The sequence below is a fragment of the Stegostoma tigrinum genome, chromosome 4 (assembly GCF_030684315.1).
Source record: "Stegostoma tigrinum isolate sSteTig4 chromosome 4, sSteTig4.hap1, whole genome shotgun sequence".
In the NCBI taxonomy this organism is placed as follows: domain Eukaryota; kingdom Metazoa; phylum Chordata; class Chondrichthyes; order Orectolobiformes; family Stegostomatidae; genus Stegostoma; species Stegostoma tigrinum.
This window is the reverse complement of record NC_081357.1, coordinates 61,362,626-61,388,983: the sequence shown is the minus strand read 5'-3', so window position 1 is coordinate 61,388,983 and position 26,358 is coordinate 61,362,626. Positions and strand designations below refer to the sequence as shown.

The 26,358-nt window shown below is 40.1% G+C and overlaps 1 protein-coding gene across 2 annotated transcripts; it reads left to right on the top strand.

Moving 5' to 3' along the window:
• gopc (golgi-associated PDZ and coiled-coil motif containing) lies at window positions 1-25,947 on the top strand. 2 transcript variants are annotated; one of them, XM_048531946.2, is made up of 9 exons: window positions 1-494; window positions 10,262-10,426; window positions 13,137-13,160; window positions 13,715-13,890; window positions 14,942-15,107; window positions 16,430-16,525; window positions 19,024-19,188; window positions 20,549-20,729; window positions 24,273-25,947. In XM_048531946.2, exons 1-9 carry the CDS (start codon window positions 3-5, stop codon window positions 24,389-24,391), a joined length of 1,584 nt encoding a protein of 527 aa, XP_048387903.2. In that variant the 5' UTR covers window positions 1-2; the 3' UTR covers window positions 24,392-25,947. The 2 variants fall into 2 exon arrangements, with proteins under 2 accessions (XP_048387903.2, XP_048387904.1); XM_048531947.2 differs by lacking the exon at window positions 13,137-13,160.
• The last annotated feature ends 411 nt before the right edge of the window (window positions 25,948-26,358 follow it).

The following is a 26,358-nucleotide window of genomic DNA, read 5'->3' as shown; positions in this document are numbered from 1 at the left end:
CCATGGTGACGGTTCGAACGACCGTTCCTCGCTCCACTCGCTCGGCCTTCTACTGTTGTGGCAGGCGCGAGCAATCGAGAGTGGGCTCCTTGACAACCGGAACCGGAGGCGGCGCCGCGGTCCACGGAGGAGGAGGAGGAGGAAGAAGAGGAAGAAAGAGACGAAACTCCGGGCACACGGTACAGGGCTGCGGGTCGGAGTCCCCAACCGCCATCTGCTCCCTTCTCTCCCGTCCTGCAGCGTCAACTATGGCCTCCTCGGCCGGGGCTCCGCCGGCAGCGGCAGCCGGCCCTTCCATGTTCCGCTGGCTGGAGGTGCTGGAGAAGGAGTTTGACAAGGCCTTCGTGGATGTGGACCTGCTCCTGGGGGAGATCGACCCCGACCAGTCCGAGATCACCTACGAGGGCCGCCAGAAGATGACGGCGCTCAGCTCCTGCTTCGCGCAGCTTTGTCACAAGGCGCAGACTGTCTTCCAGATCAACCATAAACTGGAGGTGAGCCCAGGGGTTGAATGTTTGCTGTGGGAATAGAGAACCCCGCCCACCCCGTCTCCCTTACTGAGGATCTGCAGATTAGTGTGAATATCTCAATAGCCCCCGTCCACCACATTGGATCAGCCCCATACTGTGAGTCAGTACACTAGTATCAATACTGTATCTCAATATAATCTTGTCCATTAGGTCAGCCTCTGAGGATCAATATAGTGATGTTACTATGGCAATTGAGACCCCCTTGCATTGTCCATCCATCTCCTTCGTGTCAGTTTCTATAGAGATCTCTCATTGCATCAGACCTTTGCTGCGGGCCCATAAGTCACTGTTAATATCTTAATAGAAATCCCTCATTAGATTATCCTTTTACTGAATATTGCACCACAGAGAAAAAATAAACTCCTGAATTAAGGGTCTAATGATGACCATGAAACCATTGGCAGTCATCAGAAAAATTCATCTGGTTCACTAAAGTCTTTTTGGCTGTAAATGCTGGCTTAGTCAAAGATGACTACATCCTGTCAGTGAATTTAAAATAAAAGACCTTCTCTCCAAATTGGATCACTCCACTCTCTGAGGGTCAATATGCTAATTAAATAGCTCACTAGAGATCACGTTGAATTCTGCTCTTGCTGAGGATCAATGCAGTAACTATTATTAGTATCTCAATAAAGAATTGGATTAGCCCGTATATGATAAACCTTTAATATACTGGGGATCAGTATATTACTGATCATATCTCAACAGAGATCCACCTCCATGGTATCAATCTTATACTGATGTCAAAACAGTAACATTAATATCTCAATAGAAATACCTGTTTAGATCAATCCCTTTCTGATACTGACTATATTAATATCAATGTATAGAACTGAATAGCAAAATTTCTTATAGTTGTCTAAAAAGGAAAATAACGTTTAACCAACTTATTACAAGTTTTCGAAAAAGTAGCGTAAGTGTTATTGTGGTAGTTTCCCTATCTGTGAGCCAGGAGGCCTGGGTCATGTCCTGTCTGCTGTAGGGGAGTTTCATAACATTTCTGAACAGATTGGTTCTAAAATCAAAAGAAAGAGTAATATGCACACTGGTTAAGGAGCAGACCATTGATTGACGATAATGTGGTGGCCAAGTGGTATAGTTACTGAACTAGGAATCCAGATAATGTTCTGGGTAACAAGATTCAAATCCCACCGTGGCAGCTAGTGAAATTTTAATGCAAAATAATCATCTAATGATCATAAGACCATTGTTGGTGTGCAAAAACCTAACATGTTAACAAACATCTTTTAGTTAAGAATATTGCCATAGTTCACCTGGTCTGGCATACATGTGATTGACTGTTAACTGCCATCTGATGGCCCCGCAAGCCGTTCTGTTGTACCAACTGCTAGAAGCTCTCAATAAAGGAATGAAACTGGAAAGATCACCGGGCATGAACCCAGACACTGGAAATGACAATGGGCAAATTCAGCTCTGCCAACCCTACAAAGTCCTTTTTGCTAACTTCTGGGGATTAGTGGGAAAATTGGCAAAGTTGTCTCTTGAATTAGTCAAGCAACAGCCTCTCAACGGCATTGTGGATCTGCTAATAGCACATGGGCTGCAGCAGTTCGAGAAGGCAGCTCACACCCATCTTCTCAAGAGCAACTAGGAATAGGCAATTCAGGCAACAACACCCATGTCCCAAATGGTAATATTTAGTTATTTTTAATTAACAAATTCCAAAGATTTAACTTGTCCAGCCATATAAATACAGTGGCTCCTGGGTGTAGGTCAGAGGCCTGAAATTCTGTGGTAATTTCCTCATCACCTGACTCCCACATTCTGTCCCGACATTTGCCGTGCACAAAGTGGGAGTATATTGAAATGCAGCCCACTTTCCTGGATGAGTGCAGCGCCAATAACACTCAAGATCTTCAGCAACATCCAGCTCAGTGAAAACTGCTTAATCAGCACTCTATCCACAATGTTAAATATTCACACCCTCCACCAGTCGTGGGCAGTGATAACAGTATGTACTAGCTACAAAATAAGCTAAAGCAACTTCTTCAGTACTTTACAAAACCTCAGCGTCTACAACCTAGAAAGTAGCAGTGCATGGAAACACCATCCTGACTTCAAATTATATTTATTCCAGTTCCCTCTCCCCATCCCCCTCTCTGATGAAAGGTCTAGGCCCGAAACGTCAGCTTTTGTGCTCCTGAGATGCTGCTTGGCCTGCTGTGTTCATCCAGCCTCACATTTTATTATCTTCAAATTATATGTGTTTGACTGTTGCTGGGTCAAATTCCATTCTCTAACACAGCTGGTAGGTACCTACATCAAATATACTGCAACTGTTCAGGAATACAATTGTGAGCAGTTATGGGTAAGCAATAAATGATGGCCTTACCAGCATCACTTATTAATGATTCTTTTTGCTACAGCGATGTATTGTTTAAAAACTTCAGTAATTTATCATCAGATGCGGTTTGAGCTGCAATTTGTGGAAAATACTGAGTAGTTCTAACCATTTTGTTATAGGTTCCAGTACAGAAAAGAAACAACTCAATCAATTTTAAAAGTATAAAGGTGGTTCTCCAACACCTGAAAAACTAGATGCTTTTCTTCCCCTCAAAATGAAACAAAAAGAAAAGTTATCTTTTCTAGTGGGCAGCTTTGTTCAAACCTATTAAGTAGGTTTGGAATCTGTTGTGATGAGGAATGCTGCACTGCTGATGAAACACGTTTTTCTAGTGAGTAGAGCGATAGATAACAATGGAAGTTCCAGATTTGATCCCAGGTTTGAGCTGAATTTTTATTCTTAACTGTCCTCTGTTGAATATGGGAAAATTCCCTGGACGTGTTTTTTTTAAATTTGCATGTGGTATTGGAATATGAATGTTGGATGAGGACAGGATTAAATAACCTTCAGTAACAGAGCCGTTGGTGATCAATCATAGCCACCTTGGATGTTACATGATAACGTAAACATGCTACTAGAAACCTCGTGTTGCCATGAAGAGAAATGTAGTAAGAAAACAAAATAAAATTGTTTTGAATATGTGGGTACTGATCACTAAAATTACTGTCAATTTACTAGAATGGATATAGGCTGGAAATGTGATAAATGTTACTTCAACTGCCAGTGGAACCTGTTAAGCAGGCCAATCAACTTCATAAAGAAAGTGGAGTACCATACTTTGATCTGTGCTGATACCCTGCCCAATTTTATGTTTGTTTTATCCACATTCTTCTGACATTACTTCAGACCAATCATAATATATTTTTGTTTGACTTCCTGTTGTTATCATCCTATTGGCTTTTATAGTTAGACTGAAATGATTAACTGATAATTTGGTAATGCCTGCAACAGGTAGATTATCCCAGAGCGGCATAATTAGTTGAAGAAAAGATTAAATTTACCATTCTGTAGACCCGTACTTCACCGAGCAAACATGGCAGTATAGCTGGCCTGTGCATGTGTATGTGCAAACTATATTGCCATCCAAACTGAGGTGATTTGCAATTGCTGCAATCATGTTAAGGGGTCCTCTAGCGTTTAGAGAAGAAATCTGAATACCCTGAAATTAGCCAACAGAACTGCACAACAAGATTTCATGTTTTTAAACAGTACCATATTTTGATGCCTCAACAAGAAGTAGACAAAATAAGCACTATGAACTTAACACTACAGCTTTTGAAGCTTATTATAAACCTATTGCTCATCAACCACCTCCCTGCTCCAACCTCCCAAAGAATTCCCTTAACCCACAAAGTCTTTAATGTTTGTTCACTTTTCCTGGGATTATTCCAAACAATATTGCACAGCCCTCTATATTTTGCTTTAATTGTTCTTGGTATTAAAGCCATTCATCCATGATTCTATGGGGAACCTTCCCTTGATTTTTGGCTATGCAACCTCCCACCTTTACACAACTTTGGATGCCTCTGCCACTTGTATTGGTGGCTGGTAGATATCTAATAGCCTTACCACAGCTTCCTAAGATAATTCTGTTTTCTGCAACAAGGCACTGTGCAAACCACACAAATTTAATCTTCTAAAAGCAACTAAAGCAAATCTTCCAGGTGTCTTTCCTTCAAAATCCAAACTTAGAGAGTGCCTCAACCATATACTGTGCAGTAACTGATGAAGGTTTTATTTTATCTGCTTGAAATTTTGGCCTAACTGGTTATCACCTCCTTTTTGCTCATTTAATCTGCTGTGATGCAGTCTTCTTCAAAGCTTAGCTACAGTTTGAAACATTACTTTAATCAGGCATGTTTGCCATTATCTTAAATGTGGATTCACTTCTAAATCAGGAACCATGGAATGCTTACAGCAGAGACAAGGCATTCAGCCCAGTATGCCTTTTAAAGAGCAATTCACCCAGCTCCATTACCCTGCCATTCACTCATAGCTTGCATTTCGTTTTACTTGCGAAAACTAAATAATTCCCTTTGGAAAGTCTGAATTGAACCTGACTCCACCACAGTCTTACCCGGACCAAAGTTTTTTTTAAAAATTCATATGTGGGATGTGGGCATTGCTAGCTGGCCAGCATTTCTTGCCCATCCCTAGTTGCCCTTGAGAAGGTGGTGGTGAGCTGTCTTCTTGCAGTCCACCAGCTGTAGGTTGACCCTCAATGCCATCAAGGAGGGAATTCAAGGACTGTGACTCAGCGGCAGTGAAGGGATGGCGATATATTTCCACGTCGGATGGTGAGTGGTTTGGAGGGGAACTTGGAGGTGGTGGCGTTCCCATATGTCTACTGCCCTTGTTCTTTTAGATGGAGGTAGTCATGGAGTCGTGGGTTTAGAAGGTGCTGTCTGAGGACTTTTGGTGAATTTTGTTTGGCGAAGTAGCAAAACCTATGAGATTATCGTGTGAGGTGTCGTTATAATGACACTGTTTAAGTGACTTTTTTTTGTCTGTGTAACATATCTTTTACAATACAGCTAACTGTGCACTTCATCAGAGAGCCTCTGATGAAGGGTCTAGGCCCGAAACAGCAGCTTTTGTGCTGTTGAGATGCTGCTTGGCCTGCTGTGTTCATCCAGCTTCACACTTTGTAATCTTGGATTCTCCAGCATCTGCAGTTCCCATTATCTCGGAAGCAATAGTCATATGCTTTTCCTCCAGTCTTTCAATTTTAACAACAAACAGAGAATGTGATAGAGAGTTTTGAAAAGATTTGTAGCTCAGGTTGAGGTTTTGGATGTGAGTTTGCTCGCTGAGCTGGAAGGATCATTTTGAGACGTTAACGTCACCATTCTAGGTAACATCATCAGTGAGCCTCCGGTGAAGCGCTGGTGTTATGTCCCGCTTTCTATTTACCTGTTTAGGTTTCCTTGGGTTGGTGATGTCATTTCCTGTTCTTTTTCTCAGAGGATGGTAGGTGGGCTCCAAATAAATGTGTTTGTTGGTGGAGTTCCGGTTGGAATGCCATGCTTCTAGGAATTCTCGTGCGTGTCTCTCTTTGGCTTGTCCTAGGATGGATGTGTTGTCCCAATCAAAGTGGTGTCCTTCCTCATCTGTATGTAAGGATACTGGTGAAAGTGGGTCATGTCTTTTTGTGGCTAGTTGATGTTCGTGTGTCCTGGTGGCTAGCTTTCTGCCTGTTTGTCCAATGTAGTGTTTGTCACAGTTCTTGCAAGGTATTTTGTAAATGACGTTTGTTTTGCTTGTTGTCTGTATAGAGTCTTTTAAGTTCATTAGCTGCTGTTTTAGTGTGTTGGTGGGTTTGTGGGCTACATCATGGTACACCACAATTAGACAAGAATTTTAATATTTTTTTAAAACATTTTTGCACAATACTTATATATTAGCCTCTCTGTATAAACTACTTCTGAGCAAGCATTTGAATGTTTGTTTATTTCTTCTGTTTCTGTATTGTGGAGAGAAAAATGGAGATAACACTTTGAGTCCAGTGACTTTTTTTCAGTTCACTATGCTGTGCTTATTGGAAGATAGTCATCTAACAGCCAGGACATCACCCAAGGCATTTCTTGGAACAGTGTCCTAGCCCCAACCATTATCAGGAACTCTGTCAAAAACCATTTTAAGATTAGTTTTCACACGACACTAGGTTGTAGTCCAACAGGTTTATTTGAAATCACAAGCTTTTGGAGTGCAGCACCTTCATCAGGTGAAGTGGGATTTACATATACATACTAATTAATTAAAACCTTCAGGTTTGTTTAATACACTCGCCCCATTTCTGAAGAAGGGTCCCGACCTGAAACGTCAGCTTTCCTACTCCTGATGCTGCCTGGCCTGCTGTGTTCCTTCATCTTCACGCTGTGTTATCTCATAAGTGGTGTGACCCTTTGATCTTTTACTTCTAAATTCTATGTCTGATACCACCTCTCTCACTACCATCTGAAGAAGGAGCAAGGCTCTGAAAGTTGTGGTTTCAAATAAACCTGTTGGACTATAACCTGGTATCGTGTGACTTTTGACTCTGTTCACCCCAGTCCCACACTGACACCTCCACATTATCTTAAGATCGATAGTGGAGATGGTTGCTAATAATTGTGCAATTTTCAGTTTAACTCACAATTCGTCAGACATTGAAGCAATCTGTACTTGCATGCGGTAGGTTCGAAGCAACATGTAGGCTTTGGCTGATAAAGAGCAAGCTATATCTTGTATACACATATACAAATTAATGACCATCTCCAGCAAAAGAACGTGTAACTATGTCCTCTTGACATTCTGTGTGATTGCCACTGCTGCATCCTTCACAGGTCCTGTAGCCACCATTAACTAGGAATCTAACTGGCCCAGCCACGTATGTTTTAAATTTTTTGTTCATGGGATGTGGGCATTACTTTCTGGGCCAGCATTCATTGCTCATCCGAAGTTACACTTGAGAAGGTAGTGGTGAGCTGCTTTCTTGAAGTGCTGCACTCTGTAGACCCAAAATCCTGTTAGGGAGGTACTTGCAGGATTTTGACCCAAAGACACTGAACGATCAGTACTATGTTTCCAAGTCTGGGCAATGAGTGGCTTCATGTGAAACCTACAGCTGTTGATGTTCCCACGTATCTGTTGTCCTTGTCTTTTGAAGTGGTAGTTGTTCTGTGGTAATGACTGCTACCAGCTTACCTTTTGTCTTAATTTTGTCTTGAGACAATTTGAATTAGCGGTAGAGTACATGCATACACTGAGCTTCTACACAACAGACACTGTTCTGAGGTAACAAGAAGGTTAATTGATTGATAGTAACAAGTACACCCTGTGTGTGAAGCATAACTATTAGCCTTGAGGGAAATAAATCTGCTCCAACTTTTTCTTTAATAGCAGACTAAGTGACATTAGTAGAGTGGACTGAGGCAGTGTAACAGAACATCTAACCCTTCAGAACTATTATCTTATGCAATACCATCTACGTACACAAGGCAGCACAAAGCAGATTGCTTGATTGGCAGCCCCTTCCTCCAGATTAAACGTTCACCCCCTCCAGCACTGTGCAATCTGATTGCAGTGCGCACCATCTACAAGATGCATTGCAGTAGAATACTAAGGCTCCTTAAATAGCACTGCCAAACCTGTGATCTCTATCACCTGCAAACTAAAAGGCAGCAAGCACATCACTATCACTATCTGCAAACTCTCCTCCAAGTAACAAATTGCTCTGACTTAGAAATATATTGTTATTCTTTCATTACTGTGGGATTAAAATTCTGGAACTCCTACTTAACAGCATTTGGCATACCTATACAATATTGACTGCCTCGCTCCATAAGGAAATATTTCTCCATCACCTCCTACAGGTTAATTAGAGGTGGGATATAAATACTGGTGCTGGCAGTGATGCTCACCTTTCAGTGATGGTTAAGAAAAATAAAATCAGACTTCAAGAAGGAAGCTTTGTCAATATTATCTGTGCCTAGAGAAGAAAATTTACAAGTAATCTGGTGGCCACTATGCCTTTGGTAAATACATAAGATGATCAGCTGTACTTTTTGTTTATGTGTAAGACATTGGCACATGTCAAAGAATATCTGTTTATTTTTAAGGGCTACATGTCAGGTAAGATGTTTCCTCTAGCTTTTCCATGAATTAATGTTTAAATAACTTGAGTCCACTTTCTGTCTCTGCAGAGCACAGGAAGCACCCAAATCAAATACAGCCCTGATGCTTGCAGTAAATTACCCTTCCTTGTGAGTTTTGACACAGTCGAGTAGGCGATTCTCCTCAAAATCCTCTTCTCCGTTGAACACCTTCATGGTACTACCTAGCTTAATTCCACTCCTGGCTATCTGATTGTAGCCAAAATGATTCCTCATCGAGCCGCATGGATATATTTACAGGCCTATTTCCTTTGGTTACTGCGCCAGTAACGTGGTTGATTTAAATCTAATTAATTGAGGAGCAATATTTGAGTAATCTCTTTGTTCACTAAATTGATCGAGCATTGAGCACTTTGCCACAAGCAGTGGTTGAGGCAGAGTCCGTTGCATCTTTCTGCGTTAATTGCTAAATATTTTGAGACAGAGAAAGATTTGGCACTTCTTCCATTTCAGTTAATGTTATTATTTAAGATATTTATTGAACACTTGTTGATGTTTATTCAGTCTCTGTGTTAAGTGTTTAATTTTTTGACGGCAATATTGGGTTTTGTTGCAGCTTTTATTTATTTAATACCAAGATAATTCATGTAGTACAGAAAATTATCAGGCTGAAAGTTGGTGAAAGACGAGTTCAAGAATTAATGACTATGTCATGTTAAGAAACATGTTCCAATATACACATTGGCACAAGTATTAAATAGCTACCACAATTTATGAGCATCTACAGGACGTGGTAGTGCAATTAATTCTGAGAATCAGATACAGTGGTGACTTGTTTGGCAAGTTCCTAGAATGTCAAATATGGGTGTGTTACAGGTTCTACTGTATATTATAGTATGGTCTGCACATTATAGAAATTATTTATTTTCAGGTTGCTGTTTAAGCTATAAGAAAAGTATTTTGGTGGATATAAATTTTTACCCATGGTTGTTTTGCATGCTTAATGCTGCTGAGATATGATTGCATAGAGTCTAGAAGTCATTTCCAAGTTTCCAGTATCAAGGCACACTTCAGTGAGACAGCTATTCCACAGCATGCCCACTTTTTTCACACCACATATGTGTTATGAGAAGTCTACACATACAAGGCCCTGGAGGCTTGCGCTTGTATTTTAGATGGTGGTGGCTGGTGTCAGCAAACACAGCCTTCAATAATCAGCACCAAGGCTCCAGAGCAGTTTGGAAACACGCACACTGCCTCGAACTTTAGTTAAAGCAACGCTGCTTCTTGAGAATTTCTTGGCATACTTTCTCACCTTACAGTTGCAGCAGTGCACCAATTGAAAATGACTGTTGTTGAACATTAATTTTCTTCTTGCTTTCAAATGTATTGATTCAATGTAGAAGTAAAGCTGTAAGCCAGAAATGTCCATTCAGTTAAACTAAATCATAAAATGAACTTCATATGTTGAGTTTTATTTTTGTTACTGAAGTGAATCTTGGGCAAATTGAGTACAAGCATATTTTTTTCTGGAATGTTTGCCTTGTTTAAATTGGTTGAATTCCTAGTGTGCTATGGAAAATTTACTTCTGCAGGCAAGACTCGGATATATCTGGTTTTATATGTTTGGCGATAGAATGACATTGAACCTAATAGTGTATATTCATTATAAACAAATAAAGTTAAACCCTTGTGCAAAATGAAAATGTGATCATTATGAAACTCATAATGTTTTGAACTGTTAACCATTTGCTTTTTACTTTCCCCTGTAGGCTCAGCTGCTGGATTTGAAATCGGAGCTGATCGACACCCAAGCTGAGAAAGTTGTGTTAGAGAAAGAAGTACATGATCAACTTCTCCAGCTTCATGCTGTCCAACTGCAGCTGCATGCTAAGACTGGGCAGAATGTTGATTCAAGCTCAATCAAGGCTAAACTGGTATGTTCTAGCAACAAAGCTGCCTACTATAATCCTCAGACAATGAAAACTGTTTTGTTTAGCCTTATTTAGAATGAATTATTTCAAGGTTTTTTTTCAAATCAATTTTCTTGAACCTGTCAAGCCACAGTTCAAAACACAAAAGACTCTTAAAAAAGTCTGCTTCCCCTAGAAACATTCACTACTTCTGTAGACTAGTTTCTTGGAAGTTTATTCCATTTTTAAAAATATTCTGCTCTGATCAAATTTTTAGTTCTGGCCATAGAAAGTAATGACCTCTCCAAACTTCCACGGAAACTGGAGCATGCATATATTCAACGAGAGACTGATGAATAATAACCAGAAATAAAAATTTGGTTGCTCTTCCTGCTGCTGTAGCCTGCATTCCCAGGTAGCTTAGGTACATTGAGATCAGTTGCTGTACTCTACTGCTGACTGCTGAGATCAGCTAATTCAGGACAACTCAATCACTAAACCAGAGCACCTTTTCACTGGCATAGCACAGTCCTTTGTCATGTTGTGTATTATTTACTAAAACTTTGGAACTTCAGAAAGTTGTTTTATGCTGGATGAATAACTCCAAAGTATGCTGAAACTATAACCTGCTGAATATTCTTCAAAAAAGCAGTTCTCGGCCAAGAGATTCAAAGAGTGATTCTGAAATGAGATGTAACCACTTGAAACTTACTGCAATTTTCTATCCATTAAAATCAAAATAATAAAATTGAAGTTCAATGCTATAGACTTCATTTGGATATACCAGATATTTTATAGACTGTCTTTCGAAACACTGTCAGTGGCCTGTTATTTATAGAGGAGAATTTTGTGATGGGAATAGATGGGTAGGTAACAGCTTTCTTCTGGAATTCTAGGTTCTGCACGTGCTGTAGGGTTTTAACCCCACATTGTGCATTTTTGATTTCAGCCAGGGTTCTTCCTTAGAAACTGGCCTGATTGCCAGGCTTGTTTCTCTGATGAGCAGAAAATGCTCTTGAAGAGACCACAACTCCAGGAATAGACCAGGAGACTTAAGTTATATTCATCGAAGTGTGGGTTGGGATCTGTACTTAATGGATAGTCAGTAATTGGTTGAGAAGGGTTCTGATCCCAATCCTGGGAGGAGGTATTTGAATGGATGGGTGGTATTAGACTTATTCTGATAGTGAGCTGGGATATGTAAAGTTGGTGGACAGAAAGGAAACACTCCTGCTTCTCCCAGCTATAACTACTGTAAATATATTAGTTTTTTTCCAGGAAGCAGCCCTCATCTCCATTCATTAGCTGAGTTTCCTGAGGCTTGAAAGTCAGGTCAATAATATTTAAATTATTGTATGGTGGCATGCTTCCTTGTGCAAATTGGAAGTGAACTGCAACTTTGTAGTCTTTCAGGTTTTCTCTAAGCAGCAGTCAGTGCAAATAATTCTTCGCTTTTTGTTGCCATAAGCAGAGTTTATTTTGGTGTTTCATAGTTTTGTTCTAAGTATAGCTTTGTTCGCTAATGTAATCATAAAGCCATTGATGACTTGGATCTAGATACTTTTTATCAACCTTTTCAGTCATATTATCATAGATCATAGATCATAGAATCCCTACAGTTTGGAAACAGGAACCTGGGTCTCTGGTGCTGTGAGGCAGCCGTGCTAACCACTGAGCCGCCATGCCTCTGGAGCAGGTAGGACTTGATTCCAGGCCTTCTGGCCCGGAATTAAGGACATTGCCACTGCACCAGTTGCTAAACTTGACGCAAAGAAGAGTAGGTTGTGAAGACAACACAAGACAAAAACAGATGGTTAAGTGAATGGGCAGAAATTTGTGAGGTGGCATATAATGTAAGAAATTGTGAACCTTTCCACTTCAGTACGCGGACTACGAAAGGCCTGTATTAATTAAATGGAGCGAGGGTTACTAAAATTCATCAATGAGATGTGGGCGTCACTTTATTGCCCGTCCTTAGTTGCCTTCAAGAAGCTGAGCTGCCTTCTTGAACCGCTGTAGCCCATTGTAGAACGCCTATGTACATAGAGATTTGGCTGTTTTGGTAGAGGAATCACAATATTGTATGGAGGTACAACAAGTGATTAGAAAGACAACTGGGATATCTTTATTTGTTGCAAGGGGGGTGGAATGTAAGCGTATGGATGAGATCACATCTCGAGCACTGTGTACAGTTTAGATCATTTATTTTAAAAAAGAATATAATTGTCTTAGAAGCAGCGTGAAGAAGGTTCCCTTGGTTGCCAGGGATGAAATGATTGTCTTACAACTTAAGTTTCTACAGGTTGTGCATGCATATGTTGGATTTTCGAAGAATGTAAGGTGATCTTAAGAGCTGAGGGGTCTTGACAAGGTGGATGCTGAAAGGATTTTCTGTTGTGGGGGACAGTAGAACAAGGCTACACAGTTTAAAATAAGGGGTCATTCATTGAGGATAGAGGAGGAATGTCAGCCTGTGGAATTCTTCTTATCCCAGAGAGTAGTGGAATGAGGGCCAATGTGTCTTATCAGATGGTGGAGCAGGCTCAAGGTACCAAATGACCTATTCCTATGCTTCATTTGTGAGTTTGTGTGTTAATATTGAAATATAACCTCTGTTTTGCTTTTGGACAAAATCCACCAATTACTCGTTTGTTTTCCTGTGAGTGATTTAACTTTTTTAAATGTACTAAAATGTCCCTTGTCTTCCTAATACCGTTTTCTTTCCTATCCCAAGTCTGTCCTTTCAGCGGATGAGCTGGTAAGTGAGTGCACTGGTGTGACTATTTTTCTGTCAATTCACTGACAATCGTCACTGCCTTCCACCAATCTTATTCTTTCATTATAAGTAATGCAACGTAATATATTTTTGAACTGGAATGCTGGATTAACTGTTGGCATAGTTAACCAATACTTAATGTGCCCTTTTATAAATGTCAAACTATGATTATTATTATTGCTGTGAGCAACGATGATACATTAAAGCAGCTTTTAAGAATGATTTGCTAAAGCCATGTAAATTGCCCATTTCTGCTAACTTAAGTTAATTGAAGATTTTTAATTTTGGGTATTTTAATAAAAGCATAGATTTATACATTTTTCAGAACTTTTTACTTAGGTATAATAGATGTTCTAGAAATGATTTATTAGTTTATGCCATTGATCAGAATTAAGGGAGTCTTTATAAATTATTCTAAGTGCAGTGAATATTCTTCATCTTATGAGCAGCTTGTGATTGCCAAAACAGTTACTAGACTTATGATGCTTAAGATAATTATGTGTATTGGTAACCAATGTGTCTATTTTTCTGAAAAGGAGAAAGAATTAGAATCCAATAAAAAAGAAAAAGTGAAGGAAGCAAAGCTAGAAGCTGATGTGAAACTGCTGCGAAAAGAGAATGAAGCATTGCGTCGCCATATAGCAGTTCTACAAGCTGAGGTATATGGTGCAAGGCTGGCAGCTAAGTATCTTGATAAAGAGCTGGCAGGCAGGTGAGGAGTCAGTCTTGATGTATATTCCTGTATCTCTAACAGAAAGCAAGCTAGGAGTTTTCAGACATCAATAATTTGTCTTTAATATCTTCATTGTGATAACTTATGAAACCAGTAAATAAAATCACATTTCTTTACCATTTGCGGTAGTAGTGCACATATAAGGTAGCATTTTAAGATATCAAAAGGAAATTAAATTGTCACAGCGTGAGTTGAAGGGAATTGGAATTCGTACACTTTACATTGATGCATTTGATGAGCATAATCTTTATTTTATATCGAGTTTCAGGTTATCTTAGTTAGCATATTCTGTGTATTCTACACCTTAATCCATGTGGTGAATTTAATGTAGAGTCCAGCGTGAAGTCTGGGTGTGAGAAATATAACACCATAAGACAAAGGAAAAGAAGCAGGCAATGCAGAGCAGACTAGTTGGGTTTCTATTCAGTAGGATCATGGATGATCTGATAACCATTAGCTCCATTTCCCTGCCTTTTCCCCATTATGCTTGATTCCCTCACTGATTAAAAATCTGCCACAGTCTTGAGTATGCTTAATGATCCAGGCTGTACAGCTCTGTCTGGTTAAAAAATTCCAAAAATTCAGTATCCACTGATAGAGAAGTTTTATTCTGAGATTATGCCCTTGAGCCTTAGGCTCTCCTGTGAGGAGAAACAACCTAAGGCTAGCATTCATTTCATAGCCCTAATTTTCCTTGGAAATATGGAAATGATTCACCTTCTGTAACCACGAAAGTCTGTGAAATTTAGATAAATTCATGTTGCTAAAAATGTCGCCCAAGACAATATCAATATTCACTTTCTAAAGGTGAAATGATTGCACCCGAGTCAGTTGCCTCTTTCCTTAGATGTCCACTGTACATTTTCTGCATTTTCTATTTTTATTTCAGGCAAATTTGAATTTCCCATTTTGGTGAAAAGGAACTTCAGTTGGGTCATGCATTGATTTAGCAAGCAGGCAGCCTCTGCTTTTTGTGGGCGCTTGTAAGGGCAAAAACATCAATTTTTCTAATGTTTAATACTTTGTGCAGAGTGCAACAAATCCAGCTATTGGGTCGAGACATGAAAGGACCTGCTCATGACAAACTATGGAACCAGTTGGAAGCAGAAATACATCTTCACAGACATAAAACTGTTATTAGGGCATGTCGAGGGCGCAATGACCCAAAACGACCTCTGCCCATGCCGCCTGGGCACGTATGTAAAATTCAAATTTTTACTGTTTGAATGAAAGATATTATTTACTTGTGTGAAAGTTTAAAAACTTGCCAAAGGATGAAAATCCCCTGGAGATGTGCAGTTTGAGATTTTATATATGACCCCAGAGGACATGATGCTAAATAACTATTTTGCAACTTTTTTTTAAAAACAAAGAAAAAGATGCTGCTAAATTCTTAGTCATAGAAGAGGTAGTTCAGCTATTGGATAGACTCAGATTTGATCAAAAAGTATTAGGTTGTCTGGATATTCTTAAAGTTGATATGGCACCGGCACTTGATCAGCTGCATCCGTGGATACAGAAGGAACTAAGTGTGAGAATAGAGAACACACTGCCCATAACCTTCTACTCCTTCTTAGGTACAAAATGGATACGAGACACTGGACAATTCTAAATGTTACATTGTTTTGAATAGGTATGTAAGGATAAGACTAGCAACTGCACACCAGTTAGCTTAACCCATTGGTGGTAAAGCTTGTAGAAACAATAAACTGGGACAAAAATTGACAAAATTGAGGAAAATAAATTGCATACATTTAAATAATGTGTTTTTTCAATGAAGTAACAAAATAATTCTTAAGTGTGATACAGTTAATGTGACATAAATATATTTCCAGTAGACATTTGATAAAATGCATGTCAGCAAAATTGTAGCCCTTTGAAGAAAAATGTCAGTATCTATATGTAAATGAAGTTGATTCACTGACTGGAAATAGTATTAGTGATTAGTCAGTTTTTGTAAGTTGGCCATGGTCTCCTACAAATTCTGTATCATCTCTGAGGAATCCCATATACTCAAATAATTATTGACATGCATATTTGAAAACAATTCATTCAAAAGCACCTTTGTATTCGATTCTGAGCATCACATTTTAAGAACAATGTTAAGGCCTTCAAGAGAATGTAGAAGGGATTTTATAGAATTGTGCCAGGCATTATCATAATATATATCATCTCTGTACACAGCTCTCCCAGTACTGAAATTTTTGAATAATAATCATCCTGAAAGTAAAATGTTGTACACATTTTACCTCTTAGATTTAACTTTATACTCTCAATAACTACCAAATCAGAATATTTGATTGGAATTGCTAATTTATTCTTGTGTGCCCAAGGTCAAGTTTCACTAGAGTCTTGTGTTGTCAGTGTTTCAGCTGTTATTTAATTATCTCATTAAATCATTTCATTTTATGTTCTCCAATTTATACTTTTTTTGGCAAACAGTTTTCTACTGCTCATTAAGAGTTTGTCATCATTTTCATTTGTCAAAATTATTTATCACATTTCTTTCCTCAAATAGGATCCAAATATCATAAGGAAGTCCCAGGGTGTTGGGCCAATTCGGAAAGTGCTGTTAGTCAAAGAGGATCATGAAGGACTTGGCATATCAATTACAGTAAGTCTGCTTCGGTATGTACTCACTGAGATTCACATAGCTATCTAGAACAGGAATACACCAGTTTGGACAGACCCAAGGGAGGCTGTTTTTGTTGCTGAAGACCAGATGCAGGAGCTTCGCATTTGTCTTAATTTAGGAAGTTTAAATGTTAGGTCCTGTAGTGGACAAATTTTTCATTGATTTCTATGATACAAAAATGATATGCAGCATATCTTTGATCATAGATCATAGAATCATTCAATCCCCACAGTGTGGGAACAGACCCATCTGTCCAACAAATCCACACCAACCCTCAGAGGATCCCATCCCTCTATAACCCGCCTAATCTACACATCCCTGAATGCTACGGGCAATTTAGAATGGCCAATTCACCTAGCCTGCGTCAGAGATAATGGGAGCTGCAGATGCTGGAGAATCCGAGATAACAAAGTGTGGAGGTGGATGAACACAGCAGGCCAAGCAGCATCTCCTAAGATGCTGCTCGGCCTGCTGTTTTCATCCACCTACACACTTTGTCACCAAGCCTGCACATCTCCGGATTGTGGGAGGAAACCGGAGTACCCGGAAGAAACCCATGCAGACACAGGGGGAAGGTGCAAGCTCCACACACAGTCGCCCGAGGGTGGAATTGAACCCGGGTCCATGGTGCTGTAAAGCAACAGTGCTAATCGTTGAGCCACCGTGCCGCTTCGATCTTGTAATACACAGTAGCTCTATAAGCAGTAACAGCTAATGTCTCAAAATTTACTGGTTTTTTTTTGTCCCAAGTGTTTTAGATCCATGGGCCAGTGTAGATTGTGGCAAGTAATGTAGGAGATGTCATTTAACCACCTCGATACACAAACTGTCACTGCTATGGGACAAATGAGTCAAGAACTCTAGAATCTGTGTCATGGAAAGAGGTTTCCTGTAGACTCCCTGATTTGTTATTTTCAAATCTCTCTTGGGCAGAAAGTTTGTAATTGACTATTTTGGGCTTGTTGCTTTCTTGATTGATAAATATTGTGTATCTGTTATCTATTGATTGAGATATAAGCAAATTAATGAGAATATTTACTTAAACATATAATGTTCCATGATGTACACAAAGTTAAACTGTTAGATGCACCTATATTGGTGTATATTGAAACAAATGAATTATGGTTGAATTTGTGAATATAAACTGACCTTGCATTTCATTCAAGGTAACAACTGATATTGTCTAGTAAAGAAGTAAAGTTGCATTGAAAAACTAATGTTGTGATTTGCCAGTTGATGTTTAATTTAGTATTGGATTGTAACTTGGATATAACAAGAATATACATCCATTAAACATACAAATTGAGAACAAAATCTCGGCAATTTATAGAATGTACACTAAATAAAAAGCAACATCAGAGTGTATGGTCAGGAAGCAAAGGCAAATTTGAAGAAAATGATGGAAATTAAGTGTTTGGAAGTAGCATGGGGATGAATTGTAGGAGCTTTGACATGGAACCAGAATTTCATTGCAGCTAAGTAAACAGATAACAATTAATTTCTCATTTTAATTGTACTCAATGTTTGAAGAATGAGTGGTGCATGCAGATACGCAGCTGGTAATACTGGTGAGATACGGTAGGTGAACGCATGAAAGGATTTAAACGGCTGAATAAATCCGCTTAGGTATGAGAAGTTGGTGAAGTTTGCAGAAGATGAAATTGTTGGGCAGTGAAGGAGAAAACAGGCAAGTTGTACTTTGCAATCTAGATAAGTAGTTTGAAAGGAAAAGGAGGTCAGCTCAAGGTATTCAAGAAATTGTCTTGGAGTGACAAAATATGGACTTGGAGTTAACAGTAGCAGAAATTTGGGAACAAAGACAAGAAAAATTCTGAGGTTGAAAAGATATTGGCAGTCATAAATAAACCTCAGTTTGGGTTTAAGTAGGATGCATCTCTTGGACTAGTTTGCACCTCTTGGACTAGTTTCAAAGTAGCAGTTTGGGAGATTGAACAAGCCTTGGGCAATGGCAACATGGTATGATTGGGAGCCAAAGACAATACTGACAAAATTACAAATAGTTGTCTGGAGTAAGTTGCACCTCAGTAAAGGGAACTTTAATGCTGCCCTGAGAATATTAATGTGCAGTCTATAATCCCATCTTCAATCAAAAGTGTAAAATGTTGCTTTATTGTGAGAATGCGGTAACATTTTACAAGTTTATTATTCCCTCTGATCTATATTATATTTCCTAATAGTATGCGTGCATTGAGAATTTTATATGCATGTTAAGAAAATTCCCATAACATTGAGTCACCATGCCAGTTTTTCTTTTACTCTTTAATAAGAGAGGAGTTGCATTTTTTTTATTGGTTAAAACTTTTCAGTCGACTACTTACTTAAACACTACTGCTCTATCAGGAGGTGTCGTAACAACTTGTAACCTACCATACAATGGGATAATTTATGGGATTAAAAATAAAAAGTGCATTGTCCAATGTTAACTAAATGTTACTGCTTTTTAAAAAACAAAACAGGGTGGCAAGGAGCATGGAGTCCCAATTCTAATATCAGAAATCCACCCAGGTCAACCTGCTGAGCGATGTGATGGCCTGCATGTTGGAGATGCCATACTAGCAGTTAATGGAATTGATCTGAGAGATGCCAAACACAAAGAAGCTGTTACTATTCTCTCCCAGCAGGTAATTAAACTGACCTGCAATCGAGGAACATTTGTAATTTTGGTGTTCTCTTGCTGAACGTTTGCCACTGGACCTACCATGTATTTCCTGCATTTTGACTTGCACTTAACTTGACAAAAAGTTATTTACGTGTTTACATGAGGAACTTTATAAACTTACAGTCCATTCATACCAACTTGCAAATTTAAGAATGCTCTGCTTTTTCATATAATTCAATAATTCTGCTTTATCAACAATAGAAAGTTACAATAACCTTTTTTCAGCGTTTAACTGTAGAATATTTAAGTGTATTCTGAAAGCATAAACAGAACATTTCAAAGTAGTAACAGCCCAAAAACATGCCATTCAACCTGATGGATTGATATTGATATTTCTGCTCCATGCAGATTTCCTTGTGTAACATCAGCATATATTCCTATTCCTTCATCCCTTGTCTGGGTATCAAGGTTCTCCTTGAATGCATTTTAGTGCTATTCACCTCAACTGTTCTTTTTTCTTTGGTTAGAATATGGAACTGCCAAAGTGTGAAGAGATTTTCCTCAATTCCACAACTGATTTAGTAGTATCTACTTTATGAACCCCACCGCTGATTTTCAACTGCATTGGAAATGCTTTGTCTATATGTCAATATCGTCAAAGCCTTTCATGATATTAAAAACCTGTATGAGGTCACACCATAATCTTGGTTTTACGATAGGTGGTATTGGCTTGTAGAACATTTCCTTATAAATCCAATACCCTGGTGAATTGCTTTACATCTTCCTTTTTATAAATTGAAGAGTAGAACTGCTCACAGTCCCCTTTTTGGTCCAATCAGTGTTCTATACAGAATTGTCATTCAGCAAAAAAAAATGCTAGCCCTGCCAGCAACATCTGCATCCTGTGAATAGATTTTTTAAAAAGTGTAATTGTAATTCAACATAACTTAACTTATCTGCCCTTCAGTGCCATTAGAAATAAACCTGTGATTTTTTTTTATAAATGAATTGTGTTGCTCCTTCCAATGATTTATGTATTTGTGCTCCAAGATCTTGATGTTAATCTACCTCACTTAAACATATTTTCAAAGGAGTAGGTCACCTTATTCTTCAGCCAACTGCACTATTTCATAGTTTTATATGTGTTGAACTTTGTGTCATGTGGAGAAATTAACTTTATGCCTAAGCATTTTCTGAAATCAGTCAAAGACCGGAAAATGTAATTGCTACCTTCCTGACTGTTGATTCTGTCTGACTGGCTGAGTGTTTCCAATGATTTGTGTTTTTATTTGAGATTTCCAGCAATGCCAGTAATTTTATTTTTGCACATTGTAGAACCACTTATTTCAGGACCAAAACCAAAGCTACTTTTTGTTTTACAGAGAGGAGGCATTGAGTTTGAAGTGGTGTATGTTGCTCCAGAGATAGACTCTGATGATGAAAATGTGGATTATGAAGATGAGACTGGGCATCGATATCGCTTGTATCTTGATGAGCTGGAAGAAAGCAGAAATGCAGCTGTTGGCAGAAATGATGGCAGTGGTGATGCCAAACCCCTAGCAGGTAGATATTTGAAAATGTTTACGAAGAGTGACTAAACATCTTAAGGCACTTAAGTACCATTTAAATACAATGCACAGACTTTTTCCAATCTCAAGACATTTCAAATATTTTACAACACTTAGGTAGCGTTGGTTGTAATATGGGGAAATTTGACACTAATTTGTGCTCAGAAAGGACTTGTAAACAACCTTGCGATAATAACTAGATGATCTGTTTGAGTCCTGTTGGTCAAGGAATATATTTTGGCCAAGAGACAGAGAATGCCTTGCTTTCGCTTCAAATAGTGCCTCTTCTGCCTGAAAGCTGGCTGAATTATTGGTGTAATAAAATGTGAGGCTGGATGAACACAGCAGGCCAAGCAGCATCTCAGGAGCACAAAAGCTGACGTTTCGGGCCTAGACCCTTCATCAGAGAGGGGGATGGGGAGAAGGAACTGGAATAAATAGGGAGAGAGGGGGAGGCGGACCGAAGATGGAGAGTAAAGAAGATAGGTGGAGAGAGTATAGGTGGGGAGGTAGGGAGGGGATAGGTCAGTCCAGGGAAGACGGACAGGTCAAGGAGGTGGGATGAGGTTAGTAGGTAGATGGGGGTGTGGCTTGGGGTGGGAGGAAGGGATGGGTGAGAGGAAGAACCGGTTAGGGAGGCAGAGACAGGTTGGACTGGTTTTGGGATGCAGTGGGTGGGGGGGAAGAGCTGGGGCTGGTTGTGTGGTGCAGTGGGGGAGGGGACGAACTGGGCTGGTTTAGGGATGCAGTTGGGGAAGGGGAGATTTTGAAACTGGTGAAGTCCACATTGATACCATTAGGCTACAGGGTTCCCAAGCGGAATATGAGTTGCTGTTCCTGCAACCTTCGGGTGGCATCATTGTGGCAGTGCAGGAGGCCCATGATGGACATGTCATCTAAAGAATGGGAGGGGGGGTGGAAATGGTTTGCGACTGGGAGGTGCAGTTGTTTGTTGCGAACTGAGCGGAGGTGTTCTGCAAAGCGGTCTCCAAGCCTCCGCTTGGTTTCCCCAATGTAGAGGAAGCCACACCGGGTACAGTGGATGCAGTATACCACATTGGCAGATGTGCGGGTGAACCTCTGCTTAATGTGGAATGTCATCTTGGGGCCTGGGATAGGGGTGAGGGAGGAGGTGTGGGGGCAAGTGTAGCATTTCCTGCGGTTGCAGGGGAAGGTGCCGGGTGTGGTGGGGTTGGAGGGCAGTGTGGAACGAACAAGGGAGTCACGGAGAGAGTGGTCTCTCCGGAAAGCAGACAGGGGTGGGGATGGAAAAATCTCTTGCGTGGTGGGGTCGGATTGTAAATGGCGGAAGTGTTGGAGGATGATGCGTTGTATCCGGAGGTTGGTAGGGTGGTGTGTGAGAACGAGGGGGATCCTCTTTGGGCGGTTGTGGCGGGGGCGGGGTGTGAGGGATGTGTTGCGGGAAATACGGGAGACGCGGTCAAGGGCGTTCTCGATCACTGTGGGGGGAAAGTTGCAGTCCTTGAAGAACTTGGACATCTCCCGCACATCCCAGATGTCCAAGTTCTTCAAGGACCGGAACTTTCCCCCCACAGTGATCGAGAACGCCCTTGACCGCGTCTCCCGTATTTCCCGCAACACATCCCTCACACCCCGCCCCCACCACAACCGCCCAAAGAGGATCCCCCTCGTTCTCACACACCACCCTACCAACCTCCGGATACAACGCATCATCCTCCGACACTTCCGCCATTTACAATCCGACCCCACCACCCAAGACATTTTTCCATCCCCACCCCTGTCTGCTTTCTGGAGAGACCACTTTCTCCGTGACTCCCTTGTTTGCTCCACACTGCCCTCCAACCCCACCACACCCGGCACCTTCCCCTGCAACCTCAGGAAATGCTACACTTGCCCCCACACCTCCTCCCTCACCCCTATCCCAGGCCCCAAGATGACATTCCACATTAAGCAGAGGTTCACCTGCACATCTGCCAATGTGGTATACTGCATCCACTGTACCTGGTGTGGCTTCCTCTACATTGGGGAAACCAAGCTGAGGCTTGGAGACCGCTTTGCAGAACACCTCCGCTCAGTTCGCAACAAACAACTGCACCTTCCAGTCGCAAACCATTTCCACTCCCCCTCCCATTCTTTAGATGACATGTCCATCATGGGCCTCCTGCAGTGCCACAATGATGCCACCCGAAGGTTGCAGGAACAGCAACTCATATTCCGCCTGTGAACACTGAAGCCTAATGGTATCAATGTGGACTTCACCAGTTTCAAAATCTCCCCTTCCCCAACTGCATCCCTAAACCAGCTCAGTTCGTCCCCTCCCCCCACTGCACCACACAACCAGCCCAGCTCTTCCCCCCCCACCCACTGCATCCCAAAACCAGTCCAACCTGTCTCTGCCTCCCTAACCGGTTCTTCCTCTCACCCATCCCTTCCTCCCACCCCAAGCCACACCCCCATCTACCTACTAACCTCATCCCACCTCCTTGACCTGTCCGTCTTCCCTGTACTGACCTATCCCCTCCCTACCTCCCCACCTATACTCTCTCCACCTATCTTCTTTACTCTCCACCTTCGGTCCGCCTCCCCCTCTCTCCCTATTTATTCCAGTTCCCTCTCCCCATCCCCCTCTCTGATGAAGGGTCTAGGCCCGAAACGTCAGCTTTTGTGCTCCTGAGATGCTGCTTGGCCTGCTGTGTTCATCCAGCCTCACATTTTATTATCTTGGAATTCTCCAGCATCTGCAGTTCCCATTATCTCTGAATTATTGGTGTGCCATCTCAGGTTTTTATTCGAGTTGTATGTTCCAATCTCCGAATTGGAACTTGAACCCAAATCCATGACTTTCTGGGTTCAGAGATAAGAGTCCTAACACTGAGCCAATGCTGATGACCATACTTTTAGATTGAATAGAGATTATGCTGTGTTTGTTCTGGAACTTGCTAAATTCCAGTATTTTGCCCAAATGGATTATCTCCAAGTAAAGCAAGATTTGAGTATCAACAGAGTTGCCTTATATGTCAACAATTAAGCTATATTTTACCTTTTCTATATCTATATATATATTTATATGTCACATATAGATATGTGTTTAAACACACAAAAAAAGGTCTGGTTGATTTTTCTGCTTTGTATCCTGGTGCATTGAAGCCATCATGGGCATTTTATTGTGCAGCTGATGTGTACTTCCCAAAGACCTAAAATTTTTTTGAATCAAGCGCTGAATTCGGTGCTGCCCTTAGCAGCCTAATTGTTGGGTGAATATTATTTCTTCTCTTTCACTGGAGGTTCTATTTTAGAAGTTAGCTTCTGTTTCTCCCTGCTGAATACCTGCATATTTCCCATGTGATAGGGCAGGTCTGTATTTTCATGATTGTTGCCAGTTGCTAGCAAGTGTTTATTGTGCCACCTTAACCACTTGAGTATTCCTGAAAATTTGCTTTAAATAATCCTTTTTTTTGCGGAGTGAAAAAATGTCACTAATATAAATCCTAAAATATCTATACCAATTGTGTGCATTTTCATGTAAGATATTAACACTGACTTTTTTTCACAATAGTGACAGAGCAGAAACCAGTTTTAGATGCTATCTTAAATGGGGATGCAGGAACAAGCAGTGAAACCGCTTCAGAAGATGCAGCACTCAAACAAAAAGATTGTGCAGAATGCTCATCTTAAGTTGTCCCTATGTTACTTGAACAATAAAGTGATGTTTCTGCACTTGACTACCAGTACCGAAGGAACATCGTGTGAATGTGATCAACTGTGTATACCTATATTGAAAATAATGTGTATAAGGGATCACCATGATTATCTTCTGTGCCTAAGGAGTTCCAAATACTGTATACCATAGAATTGCATTATTAACGGTTCTGCATGTATGAAAATATTTAAATGTTGTATTAATTAACCATCACAAGTAAATGGTTGGGTCTGTATGTTCTGATGTTACAGCTACCTTAAGTTTTGAAATTAGTGGGGAATTTGGCATGTACTAGGTGCTAGTTTACTAGTTGGTGTCTTTTGGAGTATTTTCAAACTACCAGTTGACCTTTCCCCTGGGGGTTCTTTTTGTGCACAATACCTGCATAAAAAGCACTTTCATCTGTTAAAGTTATGTTCTATCAATCTATTCAGTGATGTTGCCCCTAAATTAAACTATAATCCTTTGGGGAAAATTTGTCATTGCAGTTGCTCCTCGTTTTTCATATGTGATTAACCAGAAAATCTAATTCGTCTTGAAATATATGCAGAACTGTTAATTGGATTTCCTAAAGGTACAATAGAACTGTCCATGCCCTTGGCCTTCTCCATGCAGCACAGTTGCATTGTATTAAATGTTGCTGTTAATGTAGGTAGAAATTTGCAGTTAACAATTAGTTAATATCTACAAATAGTGAAAGTGTGATGTCTTGTGTTTAAACTTTATGATCCAAAAATAATGAGTCAATGAGATATAGATTGTTAGGTTATATAACTGAATCTCATTGGAAGACTAATCTCTTAGACTACATTTCTTAATCCAGCAGGAAGGATTATTTAATGATATCTTGACAGTTACTTTGTTGTAAGTACTCACTTCCTATGTATCTTCAATCCAAAATTGAAATGCACTATTTGTAATTATCAGGTTATCCTGTTAAGGGGATAAATAGAACATTTGGTAAAGTTAAGGTGACCTTGATATATTTGATGTAGTGTCACTTCTTCAGGTGCATTGCATCCTTGGAAGAGAAGCATGTTGTTTGAACTGGCCTCCATGCCCTGTGAATCCTGGTTTTCAAGTAGAGCAGGTGCAGAATGAAGTTCATATCACATTAAAGTTCAATACAATTCCCAATGTATGCAGGCATGCTTAAGGATGCTTAATAACAAGAATCTGGGGCTGGGAAAGCTCACAGTACTGTAACAAACAGTTGTTTAGGTGGAAAAATGTTTTAAAAGCACAATACAGTAGCTGTTGGAAATTAAAATAAAATCAGAAAATACATTAATTATTTAGGTCAGGCAGTATTTGAGGGGCAAGAGAGTGAGAAAACGGGCTTGGCATTTCAGTCAATTACTTTTTGTTAGATGAAAATAACTTTTTTTCTGAACAAAAATCTCCCAAAAATGGTATCATCGCTTTTCCTGTTTTTATCTACATCTACACACTAGAGTTCACCCTCTTTCTATTTGTATATTATAATGCAACAAACACTTTTTATAGATAATAAAATGTGAGGCTGGATGAACACAGCAGGCCAAGCAGCATCTCAGGAGCACAAAAGCTGACGTTTCGGGCCTAGAGGGTCTAGGCCCGAAACGTCAGCTTTTGTGCTCCTGAGATGCTGCTTGGCCTGCTGTGTTCATCCAGCCTAACATTTTATTATCTTGGAATCTCCAGCATCTGCAGTTCCCATTATCTCAAACACTTTTTATAGTGCAAGTTTATCCTCAGCAGCACTAGTGATTTCCTCACTATTTGTGTATAAGCAACTCTATTGTACATACATCTTTATTGGATTTTTAACTATTTATAAAGTTACAGTTTATGCTTATTTTTATGTCCCCTCCCCATCCCTTTTCATCGCTTTAAAATTGTACCATAAGTAACAGTTGACTCCTCTTACACACTGATATTTGGGTTTATTCACTTGCTGAAG